Here is a 20,526-nt window from a genome sequence, read left to right as displayed (position 1 = left end):
CAGTATGTTTGTTTATGCCAGCATCATCACCAACAAGTGAGTAATGCTTTGCACTATATGAGGATGGCTAGGACGTCACTGGGTGATAGGGGTTTTCCAGCTCCATTATAATCCGATGGCTTCACCATCATATATGCAATCTGCCATTGACATAAAATAGTTATGGGGTGCATGATTGTATATATTTACATAAAAACCTGTACATGATTGTTTATACAAGTTTTATCAATAATCACCCAAACTGGGAACATCCCAGGTGTACTTCAACCACTGGATACAAAAACCAACTAGGGTGCTAGTGTACAAAGGAATATTACACAACAACAAAAAATATGGATGAATTTCACATGCATTCTGCTAAGAGAATGAAGCCAAATCCAAAGGCTACATATTGCATAATTCCATTTATAGAACAATCTGAAATACAGCTCTTCTGTAGAGAAGAATTCTAATTGACAAATACAGAAGGCAAGAGAGAAATAGGAAAATCAACATTAGAATACAAAAGAAAATCATGGATGGATGACAAAATTAGTGCACAAAAGTTTGAGAAGAAATAGGATATTTGCAAAGCCTAAATTATCCCTCCCCGAAATATATATTTTTTACAAAAAGGGAAAGATAACTTTATAGTGTAGTAATCTAGAAGATACTCTCTTAACCAAGTGTTCCATGCTAACATCCTCACGAATAAAGCATGTAGGCATCATGTGCCCCCGATACAGTGCACTGAGAACGGTGTAGAATTTCTGTGATGTCTCTGCCAAAAATGCATAACCATAATCTAATCATTAGAAAACAAGACACACCCAAACTGAGGGACAGTCTACAAAATAACTGATTAGTGCACATGAAAGGTTTCAAGGTCATAAAAGACAAGGAAAGGTTGAAGAATTGTCACAGATTTGAAAATACTAATGAGACGTGATAACAAAATTCAGTGTGGGATCCTGGACTGGATCCTGGAGCAGTGAAAAGGACATTAGTGAAAAACCTGACAAAACCTGAATGAAAGTCTATAGTTTAGCATTAGGTTGATGCAAAAGTCTTTGCAGTTTTAGTGGCAAAGCCGTGATGACTTTTGCACCAACCTAATTAATACTACTGTACTAATATTTATTCATTGGTTTTGAAAATAATCTGATGGTTATGCAAAACACTAAAATTACAAGGGAGACTTAGTGAAGGTTATACAGGAACTATAAGATTTTCACAACTTTTTCTGTAAGACTGAAATTATACCAAAATGAAAATTTGAAAAATGGCATGGTAACACATTCTGACAACAGCAGCAGCAATCACAACAAAACTAGCATTAAAATTTCATCATTGGATTAAATGAGGACCTTACCAGATTTTCATTTGTTAATTTCATGGATTTTTTTAACTAGAAATTGCATTAAAAGGGGGTCTATTAAATTTTCAGTGATGAAGATTTTTACCAGTTTTTATCCAGCCCCACATAAGACCATTAGAAACTTGGTGAAGATTTCTCAGTGATGATTGATTGCCTTATCCTGCAGCCTGGCAGGTTGGTTCTTACTCTCCTGAATTCCTGGATGCAAATTCATGCCTGTAATATGGGTTTATCTACAGCCCTTCCCAATTTGGATTTATCACACTATCTAGCACAATCATATCATGAATGATTTGGGAGAAATTTTTTATTCTTTGAAAGTCAATAAGATTTCATCCTTAGATGGCTTTATTCAATTTTATTTAGCAGTATAAAAGGAAACATTATGTATGCATAAAAGTGCATTTATATTCTCTTTTCTTTTTGGCTCTTATAGTTTACAATGATACCTTCACACTGAGAAACTTGTTACTAGATTTTTTTACAGCTGTTACTACACAGTGCAGTCTACCCGACAATTAGCAGCATAGTTTAGGGGCAGGAGAAAACCACTGAACTAGAGAATAGGTCAGAGGTAATTCTAGGGAGGTGATTTGAATTAATGACCTTGAGAAAACCCAGATATTTAAACACTAGAAGGACAACCAATAAATTATTCCTGCATACAGAAAGAGTTTGTTCTTTTCTTATAAGAAGGGAAGTGTGCTCTGGAAGAGAGAAAATAAGCCGGCGATTCCAATTATCCCTAGTCCTGCTTGAACAGAGTATGATACACAGGGCCATCAGGCTATGTCGTCTTGTCACTGTTACAGTCACACTTAGTTCATTTTCTGTTTATCAATATGTGTACATTATAATTCCAAATGGCAAATAGTTCCCAGTAAATGTCCTGAGAATCCATCAAGCCTCTAGAAGTTGCACAAGAAAAATTTATTTTCTTGAACAACAGCAAAAAGTATTAAGGTTGGTAGAAGAGAGAAAACACAGTAAATCACCATTCATTTTTTGAACAACAGCAAAAAGTACTAAGGTTGGTAGAAGAACAGAGAAAATACAGAAAATCACCATTTCTTCTCTGTCTGCTGCCTCCCAGTTTTCCCTTTTCCCTTGGATTTAATCTCTTCTCATCTTCATCCTATAACTCTTTCCCTAATTAATAACAGTGCTTTTTGGGGCAGCAGCTTCTGTCATGATCTCCAGGTTCCTGAATCCTCAGTGATGTCCTCAATCTTTCTGCTATTTCCTGGTCAGCTTTCTTTCACATTCTTCACGGGAGCTACTTCAAACATTCACAAGCATCTCAGTCCTCAGTCCTGCTGTCCACCTCAGCAAATCATCTTGCTTCTCACATCATTGAAATAAAGGAAGACTGCTAACTCCAGTCTTAAAAGGAAGCTGAGTGTTATAGATACCACAATCCTTTTCATATCAGAGTTATTTACTTTTGCACCCATTTAGGATCAGCCTGGGACATTGCCTTCCAGCTCCTTGGAGATTTAGAAAAAGAAGAGAAATCTGGGAGAAATGAGGAGCAAGTTTGGAGACACTCCTGTCATTCATCATGAATTCAATCTAGGATTCAAGAAGAATGGTGAACGATGAAACCAGAGGAGGTAGACTCAGGGACCTGACCCAGGATGACAGGCACTTTGGCTTTCTTATTCACTACTGAACACCTAATGCTTAGAAACAGAATGGCAGGTGTGGTGGCTCATGCCTGTAATCCTGGCACTTTGGGTGGCCAAGACAGGTGGGTCATTTGAGGTCAGGAGTTTGAGACCAGTCTGGCCAACATAGCGAAACCCCATCTCTACGAAAAATACAAAAATTAGCTGGGCATGGTGGTATGTGCCTGTAGTCCCAGCTACTCAGGAGGCTGCAGCAGGAGAATCGCTTGAACCAGGGAGGCAGAGGTTGCAGTGAGCCCAGATCTTGCCACTGCACTCGAGCCTAGGTAACAGAGGGAGGCTGTGTCTCAAAAAAGAAAGAAAGAAAGAAAGAAAGAAGGAAGGAAGGAAGGAAGGAAGGAAGGAAGGAAGGAAGGAAGGAAGGAAGGAAGGAGAAAGAAAGAAAGAAAGAAAGAAAGAAAGAAAGAAAGAAAGAAAGAAAGAAAGAAAGTAAGTGTTCAGTATGTAGTAGCTAGGCAGTTCATAAATATTACTTAGATGAATGATTAACTGAAAAATGCTGAACATTTGGAATTTAAGTAAGGAATCAACACAATCTACTTTGCATTTTAACAACTTTGAATCTGATTGCAGTGTGCACATATCTCACTCGAAATCCATTTCCATCTGGCCTCCACTCCCATGATATGCTCCATGAGCTGTGCCCTCTGCCCTATCCAATGGACGCTTCTCAATCCATCTAAGTTGGTTTCTCAGCTCATTTTATTCTATTGACCTATCACTCTTAGAAACCTGTCCTTTGCTTTTCAGGTGGCTCCTCTGTCTTTTTCATACACTTCTCTTCCTCAGTTGGCCTCTTAATGCTAGTTCTCCTCAATCTTCTGGGTAATCTCATCCTCCCTATGATTTCAACTACCAACCATCAGCCATCTATCGAGTTCTCCTTATTTTGAACCTGCAGCCCACTCAGGCTCCAGGGACATTCTGGAAGTCTTTAACTAAATGTCCCCGACACCTAAAACTTAGCATGTCCAAATAAGAATTCATTATTTTCCCTCTAGATCTGTTATTTCTCCAGAATTCCCTCTCCATCTTTTTACTTATGGGAACCATTCACTTGGTAGTCATTTGAAACTGTCCCATCGTCCTAATTCCCCCTATACAATCAAGCAGTCACTAAAGTGTCTTAATTTCACCTAGGAAACAGATCTAGAATCTATCCCTTTCTTTTTCTCTTGACTTTTTTACTCTCTTTTCTCCTTATTTTTTGCTTGGATTACTACACTAGCCTCCGTATATTTTGTCTGCCCCTAGTTTCTCCTTTCACTATGTAATCCACACTATTATTACTTTGCTTATTAGGTTCTCCTCTAACATGCCAAATTCTTTCTTAAAACAAAAGTATGGAACTAGTGGTTCCCTCTCTCTAGAATGCTCTTCTATCACACCTAGGAATGGTTTGCTCCCTCCCTGCATTCAGGTTTTTGTTCTTTACCTAAAGTTACATTTAAATATTTAGATTTCTTTTTGTCTCCTCTAGCAGTTAGTTCTGTCTTTTTTCATTACTGTATTAACAGTGACTAGAGGCCAGGTGCTGTGGCTCATGCCTGTAATCCCAGCACTTTGGGAGGCTGAGGTGGGCGGATCACTTGAGGTTGGGAGTTCGAGACTAGCCTGGCCAACATGGTGAAACCCCGTCTCTACTAAATATACAAAAATTAGCTGGACTTGGTGGGGTACACCTGTGATCCCAGCTACTTGGGAGGTTGAGGCAGGATCATCGCTTGAACCTGGGAGGTGGAGGTTGCAGTGAGTCAAGATCGTGCCACTGCACTCCAACCTGGGTGACAGAGTGAAACTCTGTCTCAAACAAACAAACAGACAAAAGGTGACTAGAAAAATGGACACTAAATATTTGCTAAATGAATAAATTTAAAAATTATTGAATAATTATAACCAAAACAGCACACGCCACACCACATAGGGAAATAATGACACACTTATTTGTTGCTCCCAGTGGACTGGCACCAACAAATGAGCTTCTCAAGAGCACTGAGCCTCATTTTCTCTATCACTAGGTTTTAATCAGCAATAGGGCCTAATACCTGGTCATACTCACTAAATGTTTCTTGGGTTTGGGGGAAGAACAAAAACCAATAGACTCTTAACCTACCTTAATTAGGAGCTGAACCTCAGGGGTAAAAAAAATCTAATGTATATCAGTAAAATCAGACATACAGAATATTTTACCCCATACAATGTATATTATACATATCCCAACCTTGATTTTACTTACAGAAAAATTTTACCTATAACTTTTCTACTTTACAAGTTATAAGTTGAAAACTTTATCGAAGGCACTGTTTTTTTCTTTGCTTGTTTCTTCCTGAACTTTTCTATTTTCTTATTGGGTCATCAATATGTACCTGAAGTTATAATAAAGTTGGAGGTTGAGTGGTAAGTTATCACTGGCACAAATTTTCCTCACCAACATCTCATGACTCTTCTTTTAAAAACAAAATGGAATCACAAAATATTAAAGGTAAATGTGACCTTTAATGTTTTCTAGTCTAATTTGCACTTTTCATTTTTTTGTGTGTGGTGGTGAAAATTAAGGCCCAAAGTGGTTATGGGACTGGCCCAAATATAACCAGGTAGAGCAGCAGATGTCATAGCTAATGCAGTAATACAGTAGCAGAAATTTTGGGGAATGCCTATTACTTAACAAGCAGAACAAAATTCTGGAACCAGAGAAGCAGTTTTTGTGCAAGTACTAAAATGTATTTGGCTGGCTTGAATCTACTCTCTTACCCAGATCTCATGTGGACCCACCATGCCTCTCCAGAAGGAACCCACAATATTCTTGAGTATTAAAGGGGTTTTGAGCAAGTGAAGCACTTTCTGTTATAACTTCAATACTGTCTCATTGAATATTTAGGGAGTATTTTTATGAAATGAAATCATGTTTGGGAATTTGTTTGCTACCCTGATTGGTTTCTATTGCTCTTTACTGGATTTAGGATTTATTTTAGATACAGTTGGCATATCTAAATTTAGTTGTTGCTTTCTAAGCTGGGAGGTAGGCACTTCATTTTTTCTTCTTTTGGTTCTTCCAACATCATAAATTCAAACTGCAGGGCCCAGTATTCTGAAGTGTGGTTACTGCACAGTATTTCTTCATCATTAAACCACAGTTCTTGCCTTTTTGTAGAGCCATAGCTCTTTCTCTGTTGGTTATACAGTTAATGACACCGGTGTATATGTTATCTGTTACAAATTGCTATAATCTGTGCTATTAATGGCTACAAGTCTGTCCTCTAACTTATGGCTTCTATTTGCTTCTTGGAGAAAAAGTATGTACTAAGCATATGGTTATATGTCAATTAATCTCTTTTTATATCATTTGTATCTTAACAGGTTAATGAAATTGTGATGCATATCAAACAAATAGGTTCAACTCTTATCAAACACATTTTTTTGGATAATACAGCTTTTAATCATTTAACTTTTAAGTTTAAAATAATGTCCAAATATGAAAGAGAGCCAAAGTGTTCCCAAGAACTTTATAACACTTGTCTATCAGAGACAAATCCTATACGAGATAAAAAAATATGCATATTAAGAATTTGTAAAAGAATCTGATGAAGATTTTGATCTAGATTTTGAATTACTTTCAACTGAGAGTCTATGAATTTATTTCTCAGAATCCCAGGATTCTCTACAAACATGCCCTTATAAGCCTATACTGCATCTTTATCTTCATCAGTATTATCTTTTATGCAATGGGTAGTCCTTTGGGAGCATTAATTGCTAGCTATCTCTTAGCTACTTAAGGGTAATCTTGGAATAATTACCATGAATTTATGGGAATGAGGCACTCATTTATTTATTGGCTTTCTTCTAACAGTCCCATAGCACTTGAGTCAAGATGATAACAATATAAACCTGCCCATTTATCTTTATGAGGATTATTCCCTTATCCATCTCTACAACCCACCTTGGTAGCTCCACACCACCCTATATGGGGCTCACTCTAACAAGTCAATGCTATAATGGTGATTGCCACTCAACAGTATACTGAATCTATGCTTTCTCAATCTGTTTTCCTACAACAGATTTGAGATTTTTATTTTATTTCTTTTTTTTTAAGAAATGGAACAGAAACCTTGACTTGTAGATCATATAAATGTGGCTAAGTAGAGGTCACTGGTCTCATTTCTAGATGAGATTCTTAGAGTTGTAAAGCAATCACTATGTTGGATGCTTATGTGAAATAAACTATTTCAAACTGGCAGGCAAGTACCACAGAATATCTTATTAAACATATTTAGTTGATGTAGGATAAATGATTCCCACTATTTCACAGGGATATACATCTTTTTTTCCTTTTCATGTGTGTGTGCGTGTGTGTGTGTGTGTGTGTCTGTGATTGAGAAAGGATAGATGTGTAATTCACATATAAGAATATGTGAATAAAGCACATAGGAATATAGGAAAAAGGCATAATTTGATTTATTAAAGTAAGAAAATAAAGATATGACACTTTTTAAACCTTTTAATTTATTGTTGGATGCTCATTTCTACATGTTTCATGCATAAACACACATCAGAGGACCTCAACATCATGCCTAGATTGTGATTTAAAATGCTCTGCAAAGGTTCATAACCCAACTTGAAAATTATCTTTTGCCTGCCAGAGATACATAATACAGAAGGAATAACTTGAAATGTTCATGTTAAATTAATAACAAGGAAGTCAGAAAACACGAAAGCAATAATTAACATCTATTTCTTCTCTCTGTCTCTCTGTTTCTCTCTTTTAGGTCATAATCTTTACCAGGTATTATGGCATAGCTGGCTCTTTCCAAATTTTATATTTTAGGAGCAATTAACATCACTCTACCCTAATATTTTTTTTCCTATTTTGAAAGGCAGTATTATGTTATTTAATTCAGACTGTTATTTATTTAATGTTGTTCAATTCAAATAAGATAATTAAAGTATAAAACTCATTCAAAGGAATATAGCAAAAGCAAAAAAAAAAAAAAAAAGGCTGGGTTTTAAAGTGAGACAGACTTCATTTTCAACACCAGTCATGCCACATACTGTAGGTTAAAGGTCCTTATGTGGGTTAGTTAACCTGCGTGGGCCTTCGTTTCTCATCCATAAAATGTAGATAATGATATCAATTAGGGTTGCTGTGAGAATGAAATGGTAATATATATGTATAAAGTGCTAGCACATATAGTCCCAATAAAGAATATCATTTAATGTAGTTTACAGTGACGCACAAAGGGTGCTAAATGTATTAAACATTGACAAATTTAATTCTTACAACATTCCTGTCCCATTTTACAGATATGGAAGTAAAGGATAGAGATGTTAAATAATTTACCCATAGCTGCATAATTCTTAAGTGGCAGGAGCAGAAGTCTAACTGGGGTCCTTCTGTTTGGTTATCTATTGCTGTGCAACAAACCGTCTGAAACTTAGTGGCTTAAAACAACGACCATTTAATCATCTTTTATGATTTATGGGTTGATGGGATGGAGATGCATGGTTCCTTTCCTGTACAAGATGTCAACCACAGCTACAGCTATCTAATAGCAGTGGTGGTGGAGTTGTAACATCTGAGATGGTTCACTCACAAGGCTGCATTCAGTGCTGACATTCTGCTTGGAGTTCAGATGTGGATATTGGCTGAACCACCTCAGTTCTCTTCTTTGCAGTTCTGCATGTGGCCTCATCTTATGGATTGCCTTCATTAGGCATAGAGACTTGTTCCAGGAAAGAGTGTTGCAAGAGGACAAGCTCCAACGTACAAACATGTAAGATGCCTTCACTTGCATCACACTTGCTAATGTCCCATTGGCCAAGGTTTGTTACATAGAAAAGCCCAGAATCAATATGGGAAAAAACTATACAACGACATGAACACTGAAAGGCCCCATTAAGGCCACTAAAGTAATAGTCCACTGCAACATCTGTCATCAGAAGCATTCTTTTCTGTCTTCCAAACTTTCATAGCTGCCAGTAATCTATTCATTTTGGGTAGCATGTTGGACAATGCTTTGTGAGAAGGACTTAGGAGTTTCAGACACAGAGTCAATTGCATCTCTTTAGTAAGCTTTTATACTTTCCTGCTTCCAAATATGACATAAAGTTTCAATTTTATTTAAAAGATTTTAAAATAAATGTTATTCTTATGAAAGAAAAATGCCTCTCTCAGGGATTGAAGTTATTTTTAAAAGGCCAAATCTGTATTGGATTTCATATGTAATAATTTTTAGTGAATAATGAGAAATATTGTCATATTTTATGCCCTATCATTATTCAAATGAAAGTGAATATATAGCAATCTATTTCTTAGAGTATATTGCTAATTTTGGATTTTTGAAAACATTTCTTTTTCAAAGGAGTGAACTTTGTTCCATTATTTCTGTGAAAGAAGAATTTTTACTTGAGGAATTGTAAACTTTTTTCATTTTATATAAATTATAATAACTTACTTCTAATGTCATTTATATAGGTTCCATGCAGAATTTTTGTTTATAAGTTTTACTCCAAGTAAAGCATTTTATATTTGTATATGACATTTATTTCTAAACAGAAATATTTTACCTTAATGACCCAAAACACTGAAAGTGTTTGTTCTGTTACTATTGACATTTCAAAAAACAAAACAAAACAAAACAAAAACACATAACCCTTTACTCTTGATTCATTACTTCAAGTTACGTTAGGAATGATTTGCAGGTAATACCATGTCAAAGCTGTTTGGTGACCAATGCAAACTCTGATAATGTCACAGCCTAGGATCAAGACTCTGAGGGGGTGCTGATATCCAAACTAAGTTATTCCTTTAATATCTGTGGTATTATCATGAAGATTTTTCCTTTTCTTAAAAAAAAACTGAGATAGGTGTGTGAAAGAAGTAATGAAGAAACTCAGTAACTTACTTTTTGTGACAACACCTTCTAGGCGAATGATGTTTGGATGGTCAAACTGGCCCATGATACTAGCTTCTCTTAGAAAATCTCTTCTTTGCCGATCCATGTGGCCACCTTTCAAAGTTTTAATGGCAACTGGGATCTCTCTTTTCCCTGGTGTCTTCAAACGTCCACTACAGACTTCTCCAAATTCACCTTAAAATATGAACAAAAGCAGTTATTTGATTAAACCAAACACTTACATTTCAGAAGAGTCAAACTGTCATACAGTGACATCCTTTTTTCACATAATGACTCTTAAGTATGTTAGTTTCACAAACATTTCTTTCTTAAAAAGTAAGTTTATAAGGATAATATGCTGATCAGCAACACTTCTAATGAATAATGGAATGCATTTTCATGTGCTATATCACAGGAAATACTATTGATAGATATTCCTGATCTGCTGAGAAATTATGACTAGCAGAATGGGTAATGCTAATGTAATTCTATAGAAATGCAATCACAGCATAACGTCTCCTGTTCCTGTTCTCAATGCTGATATATGGCCCAAATGTTTACTCTATTCAGGGAATCCATCAGGCATGTGTAGTTAATTTGATCCCCTAGGTCATATGACTGGGCGTCATTGACAGTTAGAAATTAATGTTAGGGTCAATCGATGTATGAATGTATTGAAAAAACCCATACTGAACTCTACCATAGTAAGTGATTATACAGGCTAAATTACAAGCCACATGGATGGAAATGCAGATAAGGAAGATGAGATATGTTCCAGCATTGTCTCCATTGGGTAATTAAATAATAACCAAATATCTAGCAAGCATTTATTATATCTATATCCAGTGCTAGAATGTTGTGAGTTTCAAAGAAGTATAAGACTTGGTCTCTGTTCTCAGGTGCTTATAATCTGGTAGGAGAATTTAGATGAACATAAATTAAACACTTAAGAACTTAATAAATTCCCATAAATGCTATATTTGTTAAGTAAAAACAGTGGGGGCTGGAAGGCTTCCTGGAGGGGATGAAACTTATGCTAGACCTTGAGAGATGAGCAGGATTTAGGTATTTAGAGAAGCAGGGACATTCAAGACAGGGTGCATAAAAGGAGTAAGGGAAGTGAAGAAAAACATTCAAAGTTCCAGAAACAGTAGAGAGAATGACATGGACACAGGGCAGCAAGGAGACAGGAGGAGTTATTGTGGATAAAAAGTAATGGGTTTTCTCAGTGCAATGCAATACATTCAACAAACTTTGAAATTCTAGACTTTTAATTTTTCTGGAGCTGATTACCTGCATTTCCTTAAGAACATGATGATTGATTCCCAATTTATTAATATATAAAGTGAGAATAATAAAATCTTTCATAATCCTATAACCTCTCATTCCCATAAGGATATTGGGAAGATCAAAAGTGACAATTTATATCAAAGTGCTTACAAACTGTAAAGTACTATTCATACAATGTTTTAAGTTATCAAAATCTTTGGAAGGATGAAAGAAATTAAAATTAAAATATCTTCAGTTGGTCTATTAGCGCTTATGGCCAACTGTAAGACACAATATAAGTTTAAGCATAGAATATTGAATTAGATTTTGCAGTACAATAGATTTCAATTATCCTTTTCTTTTGACAATTTATCACGGTCAACTAAATGCTGACTATGCATGAATAAAAACTACCTTTTCGTGTAGGTACTAAGATTTTTTAGGCAAAATAAATAACAAGGCGGGAGGGGAACAAGGCATAACTTTGCTTCCAAAAAATTATGTGTACACATGTCCATTAGAAATAGAAATCAGTCTAACAAGATAATTTATTCTGTATATGTTAAACAAACAAGCAAAGAAGCAAGCAACAAAAACCACTGAAAATTCAGTGCATATGATATTGGAGTTTTATAAATCTTGCATAAATTTGGCAACAAACACAAGAATAATCTTTTTTTTTTTTCTTAATGATGCTCTCAACCTGTTGGAGGATGAATTTCCTTACTTCACTGAAAACAAGAAGTTGTAGTTTTTCAGTTCTGCTTGTAATAATGCAATGATTTAGGTAATACCATGTCAAAGCTGTTTGGTGACCAATGCAAACTCTGATAATGTCACAGCCTAGAATCAAGACTCTGAGGGGTGATTATCAGAAGATGGTATCTGCACTAAGTTATTCCTTTAATGACTGTTGTATTATTATTACTAAGATTTTTCCTTTTCTTAAACAACTAAAGTAGGTTTGTGAAAGTAAAAGATTTTCTCTTATGCATAAAAGTGCCAATTGATAGGAACTTTCAACATATTTCTATTGAGACCCTGAACCTTAAGAGAAGTGGGTACATGTGTTTACACTAATGCCCAATACATCTAGGCCTATTAAGATACTTGAAATTCATTCTCACATCACTCTGGTTTGTTCTAATGAATATCCAGAACAAAACAAATATTGTTTCCTTATTTTTTCTTTTACTTTGTCTTAATAAATCTGATAGTATGGATAAAAATTCAGCAATATTTTAAAAACCTTCACCCTCCATGAGCCCATAATCCATATGATTTTTTCTGTTCACATTTCGTAGAAATTCAAATAAACTTCTGAATGTTACGAAAATAATGAGAACTCTGTTGGTATTTTACCAAGATAGACAAAGTGGTAATTTTCTTTGGTTTTCTGTTGTCTGAAATTCATGTATCTTATTAACGCCAGGCAGGTGTTTTCTTCATGTCCAGCTTTGCGTGATCAAGCTGTTTTCACACTTATTTCAGTGGTACTAAATACGGTTGACTCAATTAAAGATCTGAGACTCTTAGTGTATTCTTTAGGCAAAGTCCAAAAAGCTCAGTAACAGAATATATTAAAACTGTTATCTACCGTAGGCTTGAATGAATCAGACATATCAGGCAGAAAGGAAAAAAATATTTTAAATTAAATGCATAGTTTCAGATTTTGCTAAAAACTGATTATGTGACTGACATTGTAGGAAGAGGAGAGGCCCTGTATAGAACCGTATGTGATAGGAATTATTCCTCAATAAGATCTGTGAACATTTACATATACTGGTTAGTACATAATTAACTCATCAACTATAGGAATACTGTATTAATTACCTTTTTTTTTCTTTTCCAATACATAGTTGTAATCATCATTACAAAGATAGGTCTTACATAGTGTTATCCTGTGTCAGGTCTAAGAAATTACTATATATTGTACTCTCCCCAATAAACCTTTGAGGTAGGTACTAGTATTATCCCAATTTGTTGGTGAGAAAATTGAGGCATGTAAGCTAAGTAACATACCTAACAGGGATACAACTAGAAAGTGGTAGTGTTGTCATTTGAACCTAGGCTGTCTGGCTTCAGAGTCCATGCTTGTAACCACTATTCTCTGCTGTCTGAGCTGTTTATCATCATTAATATTTTCCTGTGTTGGTATATTCAATTCCCAGTTGGTAGCAATGCTGTCTTCAAACCAACTATTGTAATAGTGTTCAAATGCATGAACTGGACATGAAGATGGTTGGAATGATAAAACTCATATCCTAGGAATGCTTCCCTATTAAATGGAAATGCAGACCCTGCTCAAATATATGTTAGATGGTCTAGAAAAATCACTACAGTCTAGTTTCCAGAGAAAAAACAAAATTATATATAGGATAATTGATCTTCTGCCACTGACAGCACATTCACTAGCTAACAACCACATCTATCTCCCTGGATGTTGGTAAAACATTCCTGGACAAGCAATTTTGTTGTATGTTATACAGGGTCATATTAAAGCATCAATTAGTATTGGGATTTTCATATAAGGTCTGTATAATTGAACTAAATCTGTGAGGGAAGGATACAGGCAGTGAGGGACAATCTGTCTTGGAGGACCACTGTATCAGGATCACTTTGATGCTTTCCAAAAGTTTACTTCCCATGTTCTGAGATCCTGGTACTTTCTCCGTATCCAACCCCTAGAGAGCACTGAAGCAAAGATCCATGCTCTCGATGGTTTTTCTCACACCTCTTGGGTGTGATGAAATGTTTCATTGCTCATCTTTGCTGTTTCCCTCAGACAGGAGTGCTCTCCCACAGGTTGTCTCCCTTCCTCTCCTGTCTCTACTCTCCTCAGTTCTTCTCTATGTGTATGGCTCCTTATTAGTGATAAAAGCTGAGCTTTGATATCCCTCTTTCAGAAGACTTTCCTTGACCAACCCATCTAATTTAGTTTCCCAGCACCAACGGGCCCTTTTAGCTGCAAAAAGAAAAACAAAATAGCAGCCTCTGAGATTTGGGAGTTGGCCCAGCTTTCAGAGATATGCTGTTTTATTCCCCTATTGGAAATAGTACCAACTTCAGGCTACTTTGAGACCATGATAAAATGAGACAAAGTAGGGTCACTTAATAATTTTGTCTAAGTACAGACAAAGGCAAGGTCACTATGCCACCCCAAAATACCAGAAATCCTGTCTCTTGTCTAAAATGAGTGCAACTTTTAAGAAACCAATTATAGCTTTATTCTCATATCTTTCCTTCCCTTCCTATAGCTAAGATTCATTAATATACAATGGTGCAAGTCCTAAGATTAAGGCCCAATATTATTGGCTTCTGTGATAGCTGAGGGCATCTGAAAGGGGCATACATAGCCCTACAGGAAACATTCTTCCCTACTCTGCTCCTATAAATAAGGTTTCCTAGCCAAAGAACCTGCCTTATCAAATAGATCAGGTCAAGTTTTTCCTCATCACTGAAAAGTAAGTTTCAGTTCCATGCCAGCCTGTGGAGCTATTCAAACAAGCCAATCACATCCTCCTGAGTATCAACGAGTACCCTGCCCTCTTGGTATTACCAAACCTGCATCCCATACTCATGGTTGTTCACTTTTTTTTTTCCCAAATGCAACCCCTATGTGGCTCAGCATGGTGTGTGGTATCTCCCTCCTCTGGGCTGAAAGTGTATGTGATTAATAAATATGCATCAATCTCATCTGTCCAATGTAGGGTCTCTGTGTTTTGCTGTCTCCATAGGTATCTCTTGAGGTATGAAATCCTTCCCTCACCAACAGGGTAAAGAGGAAGCAATTAAAACAGATATCTAGGGGATGAGATAAGATGGCAGAATAGGTGGTCACCCAGTTGTATTACTCCACAAAAAAAATAATTCTGCACCCATTCATGATCAAAAATTTATTTGTGGGAGCCCTTGGATTGGGGTATGAGGTTGTGAAACCCCAGTGGAGCCCAACATCTAGAATTATTGTTTTGAGAGTACAGACCTGCACCTAGGTAGCAGACCCAGTAATTGTGGACCCAGCTTCAGACCCATAAATAACCCCATTTTCCAAAGGGTTTAGTTACAGCTCCGTTTGTCCTTGAGCCTGCTTCCAAAAGCATCTACCAAAGGGCTGGGAGGAATCATGCACATTAGTGCGTCACAGATAGACCCATCTGCTTCTTGTCATCAGTTTTGTCCGTGAACCCAAAAGCTATCCTGTAATAGCTTTTGGCTCCAGCCCCCTTTAGCTGTAGTTCTAGCCTAGTACTTCTCACACAGGGACCTAGAGAGAGACTCACTCATCTATACCACCAGGACAGGCTTGCAGCTTCTGTCCCACAGCAGATCATGAAGGGGCCCTATCTCAGCTCTAGCCCCTCTCTGCCATAGCCTGGGAGGAATCCCATCCATTATAAGAACTGCTGGTAGACTCATCCATCTGTGCCACTAAAGACTGTCAGCCTCCATCCCACAGCAGGTCCTGAAGGGGCCCTGAATCTTGATTGTAGCCCTGCTTAGCTGCAGCCTGGGAATAATCCCAGTGGCACAGGATGACTAGCCCATCAATGCTAATGGGCTTGACAACCTCCATCCCACAACAGATCCCGAAGGGACCCTTTCTAGGCACCAGCCCCTCTGTCACAGCCCTGAAGTTATTCCACCATCCAAGGAACTGCTAGAGATGCACTTGGACAGTCTTGCTGGCCTTCATCCCATAGAAGACCATAACTGGGCCCTGAATCTCAGCTCTAGCCCCTCTCAGATGCAGTCTATGAGCAATCCTGACCACATAGGGATCTGTTGGGGTTCTCACCCCCCACTGCCACTGGGTCAGGCTTGCCAACATCAGTTCCACAGCAGATTTAAAAATAGCCCTGAAGATTGGTTTCAGTCCCTCCCAGCTGTGATCTTGAAGCAATTCTGCCCAGCTGGAATCCCACCAGAAGACATGCCTGTCTGTTTCCCTAACAGGTTTTCCCAACCTCCATTCCACAGTGGATCCTCAAATGGCACTGGATTTAGGTCCAGACCCCTTTTGTCTTCACACTGAGAGAAGCTTGGCCTGCTTGAGCACTCACAAGAAGGCATGTCCCACAGTGCCCATTCAGGCTGAATCCCTCACCTCTGTCCCATTGTGGATCTTTAAATGGCCCTATAAATTGGCCCCCACCTTTTTAAACTGCAGTCTGAAAGCAGGCTTGCTCACCCAGAAAACCACTGTCTACATACCTATTTGTGACCCCAGAGATAGGGCTAACGATCTCAGCCTTGGTTGTATATCCTGAAACAATCTTATGTCTCAGTTTAAGCCCATCTCAGCCACCAACTTGTATAGTATGGCCAGGACAGGTACTCATTTAGTTATCCAATGGGAGTCCTGCCAGAGACCCAGTGGAAGCCATATCCATCACTGCATGTGGAAAAAGACCTGCAATCTGTGAATCCTGAAGCAGACCTTCATCATCCCAGATCCAGACCCAAAGATCAAGGTCCTGGAGACAGTTCAGTCTGCCTAGAAACCAAATGGGACCCACACCAACTAGAGCCTCTGGTAACAACCCTGCCAACTACAGTTTCCACTGTAGACCCAGTATCAAGCACGAGACCTGCATCCAGTGCCACTCAATCATGAGCCCAGAGGTAATCTCATCAACCTTCAGACCTATTAGAAGAAAATTTTAATTTGTCAAATCTATTCTATAAAGAGTGAAAGAGGAGTTAGCTCCTTCAAATGCAGACAGAAATGCAAGCCTACATGAATAACAAAGAATGAAGCAAACATGACACCATCAAAATAACTAAGGATTTACTAACCAATCCCACCAAAAAAGAGACGTGCAAATTACTGGAAAAAGGATTCAAAATGCTCATCTTCAAGAAGCTCAAAGAAATTCAACAAATACAGACAGACAACTAAAAGAAATAAGGAAAACAATGCATGAATGAAATGAGAAGTTTGATAAAATATAGAAACTGTGGAAAAGAACCAAACAGAAATCTTAGTGCTGAAGGATACAATGGCAGAATTGAAAAACTCAATAGTTTGAATAGCTGATGCAATCATGCAAAAAAATTAGAAATTGTGAATTTGAAGAAAGATTATTTGAAATTAGCTAATTAGAGGAATTTTAAAAAGATCAAAAAAGAGTGAAGAAAGTGTAGGGACATATGGGACACCATCAAATGTACAAATATAAAATTTATGAGAGTATCCAAAGGAGAAGAGAGACAAAGAGATAGAAAGCTTATTTAAAGAAATACTGTTTGAAAAAATCCCAAATCTTGGGAGGGATATGAACATACAGATTCAGGAACCTCAAAGGACCCCAAGAAAGCTAAACTCAATAGAGATAAACCTGAAATTCTTGCTGCCTTAAATCTCATTTGTTTCTGATTTTAACATTATAATCAAATTAAAGCCAAAAACAAAGAAGCTTTATGGCAGCACAAGAGAAGAAACTTATCACATAAAAATGATATCCCATAGGACTATACATGACTTCTCAACAGAAACCTTGCAAGCCAGGAGGGAGTGGCATGACATATTGAAAGTGCTAAAAGATAAGTTAACAAAACATACTACACCCAGCAACACAGTCCTTCAGAAATGAAAAATGAGATCAAGACATTCTAAGACAAACAAAAGCTGAGGAAATCCATCATCATGGGACTGGCCTTACAAGAAATGCTTAGGGGAATTCTTTGAGTTGAAATAAAGGGAAAATAAGTAAAATATAAAAACACATGAAAGTATAAAGCTTACTAGTAAAGGTAAACATATACTCAAATTGAGAATATACTAAAACTGTAAAGGGGTTATGTAAATCACTCATTAGTATAATAGTTAAAAGACAAATGTATTTAAACAATTATAGCTATAAACAATGGGTTAGCATACACAATATAAGTAGATATAAAGTATTGCATCAATAGCATAAAATGTGTGAGGGAGGAGAAATATAAGCATAGAGTCTTTGTATGCAATTGTAGTTAAGGTATTTTCAGCTTAAATTAGAATACTTTAACTATAAGATGTTTTATGTAAGCCTCATGATAACTATAAGGAAAAACCTCTGGCAGATATACAAAATATGAAGAGAAAGGAATCAAAGCATATTACTACAAAAATACACAAATCACAAAGAAAGACCATAAGATTGGAAGAAAGACACAAAATAAAATTAATAAAAAATCAGTAAAAACTTAATAAAATGCCTATAGTAAGCCCATATCTATCCATAATAATTTTAAATGTAAAGAGATTATAGTCTACAGTTAAAAGAATGTCTAGATTAAAAAACAAGATCCAACAATATTTTGCCTCCAAAAATCTTATTTTAGCTTTAGGGAGACACATAGACTAACAGCAAAGGTATGGAATAAGAGGCAGATGGTAACGAATAGAGCATGGGAGTGATTATTCTTGTATTAGATTAGATCAATACAGAGTGAGAGTGATTATGCTTATATAATTGTTATATTAGAATGACCTCCTTTTAGTCAAAATTGGGAAAAAGAGAAAAAGCAGGTCATTATATAATAACAAAAGGGTCAGTTCATTAAAAAGATAAGCATTTAGAATATACACGCATCTAACGTTGGAGCACCTAAATACATAAAGCAAACATTAATAAATCTGAAGAGATAGACTATAATACAGTAATAGTATGGGACTTAAATACTGTACTTTCAATGATGGATAGTTCATTCAGACAAGAAATCAGTAGAGAAAGAATGGACTTCAACAACCCTTTACCCTAAATGGACATAACAGGTATATACAGAACATTTCATCCAACAGCACCATTATACACATTTTTCTCAAGTGCACACAGAACATTCTACAGGATAGATAATAGGCCACAAAATAATTCTTAATAAATTTAAGAAGGCTGAAATCATATCAAGTATATTTTCTGAACATAATGGAATTAAACTAGAAATTAATAAAGGAGAAATTCTGGAAAATTCACAAATACATGGAGAATAAACATCACACTCCTGTACAACCAATGGATCAAGGAAGAAATTAAAAACGAAAGTTAAAAATATCCTCAGACAAATGAAAATGAAAATACAACATACTAAACTTATGGGATGCACCAAAGGCAGTTCTAAGAGGGAAGTTTACAGCCATAAATGCCTGCATTACAAAAGAGAAAAGTTCTTAAGTAAGCAACTCAATGTTATCTCAAGAAACTGAAAAAGGAAGAACAAACGGAGCTTGAAGTTAGCAGAAGAAGGAAATAATACAGATCAGAATAGAAGTAAATAAAGTAGACATTAGAAAGAATAGAAAAGATCAACTAAATAAGTTTTCTTTTGAAAAGATAAGGAAAATTGACAAACCCTTTGCCAGACCAGACCAACTAAGAAAAAAAGAGATAAGACTCAAATAAATCACAAATGAAAGAGGAGATATTCCAACAGATACCACAGAAACACAAAGGATCATAAGTGAATATTATGAACAACTTTACACTTATAAATTGGATAATTTAGAAGAAATAGATAAATTCCTAGAAACATGGAATCTACCAGGACAAAGTTAAGAAAAATGAAAGAAAATTTGAACAAACCAAGAATAAAACTGAATCAATACTAAAAAATCTCCCATCAAAGAAAAGCCCAGACTTTATTACTTCACAGCAGAATTTTATCTAACATGTAAATAAGAAATAAATACCAATCTTTTATAAATCTCCCCTTGAAGAAGAGAGAATACTTCTAAACTCATTTTACAAAGCCAGAATTACCCTGATACTGAAGCCAGACAAGAACAATATAAAAAAACAAAACTACAAGCCTATATCCTTGATGAAGGTAGATGCAAAAACACTCAACAAAATACTAGCAAATCAGATTCAACAGCACATAAAAATAGTCAGTCACCATGGTCAAGTCAAATTTATCCCTGGGTTGCAAAGATGGCTCAACTTACCGAAACCAATAAATGTGACACACCATATTAACTGAATAAAGAAACAGAAATCATCATCATCTCAATAGATATAGAAAAAGCATTTGACAAAATTCAGCATCCTTTCCAATACAGAAACTTTTGGTCTTGGAGCAACAATTAACACTTCCCAGCTGGGCATGGTGGCTCATGCCTGTAATCCTAGCTAATTGAGAGGCTGAGGCGGAAGGATCACTTGAGGAAAGGATGTTGAGACCAGACTGAGCAACATAGTAAGACCATCTTAAAAACAAAAAATAACTGGGTGTAGTGGCAAAGGTAGTCCCAGCTACTCAGAAGGCTGAGGTGGGAGGGTCACTTGAGCCCAGGAGTTTGAGGCTGCAGTGGGCTATGATCATGTCACTGCACTGCAGACCA

General features: G+C 36.5%; 1 protein-coding gene across 4 annotated transcripts in view; it reads right to left on the bottom strand.

Moving 5' to 3' along the window:
• EPHA6 (EPH receptor A6) overlaps positions 1-20,526 on the bottom strand; it is a 951,077-nt gene that overhangs the window by 202,614 nt on the left and 727,937 nt on the right. For all 4 annotated transcript variants that reach the window (XM_063630562.1, XM_063630563.1, XM_063630564.1 and 1 more), the window contains one exon: positions 9,945-10,130. In XM_063630562.1, coding sequence (XP_063486632.1) covers positions 9,945-10,130 — 186 coding nt within the window. The remainder of the gene's footprint in view (positions 1-9,944; positions 10,131-20,526) is intronic.

This window comes from Symphalangus syndactylus, chromosome 21, assembly GCF_028878055.3.
Source record: "Symphalangus syndactylus isolate Jambi chromosome 21, NHGRI_mSymSyn1-v2.1_pri, whole genome shotgun sequence".
NCBI lineage: Eukaryota > Metazoa > Chordata > Mammalia > Primates > Hylobatidae > Symphalangus > Symphalangus syndactylus.
Note: the sequence above shows the minus strand (reverse complement) of the source record. Positions and strands in the feature narration are given on the sequence as shown.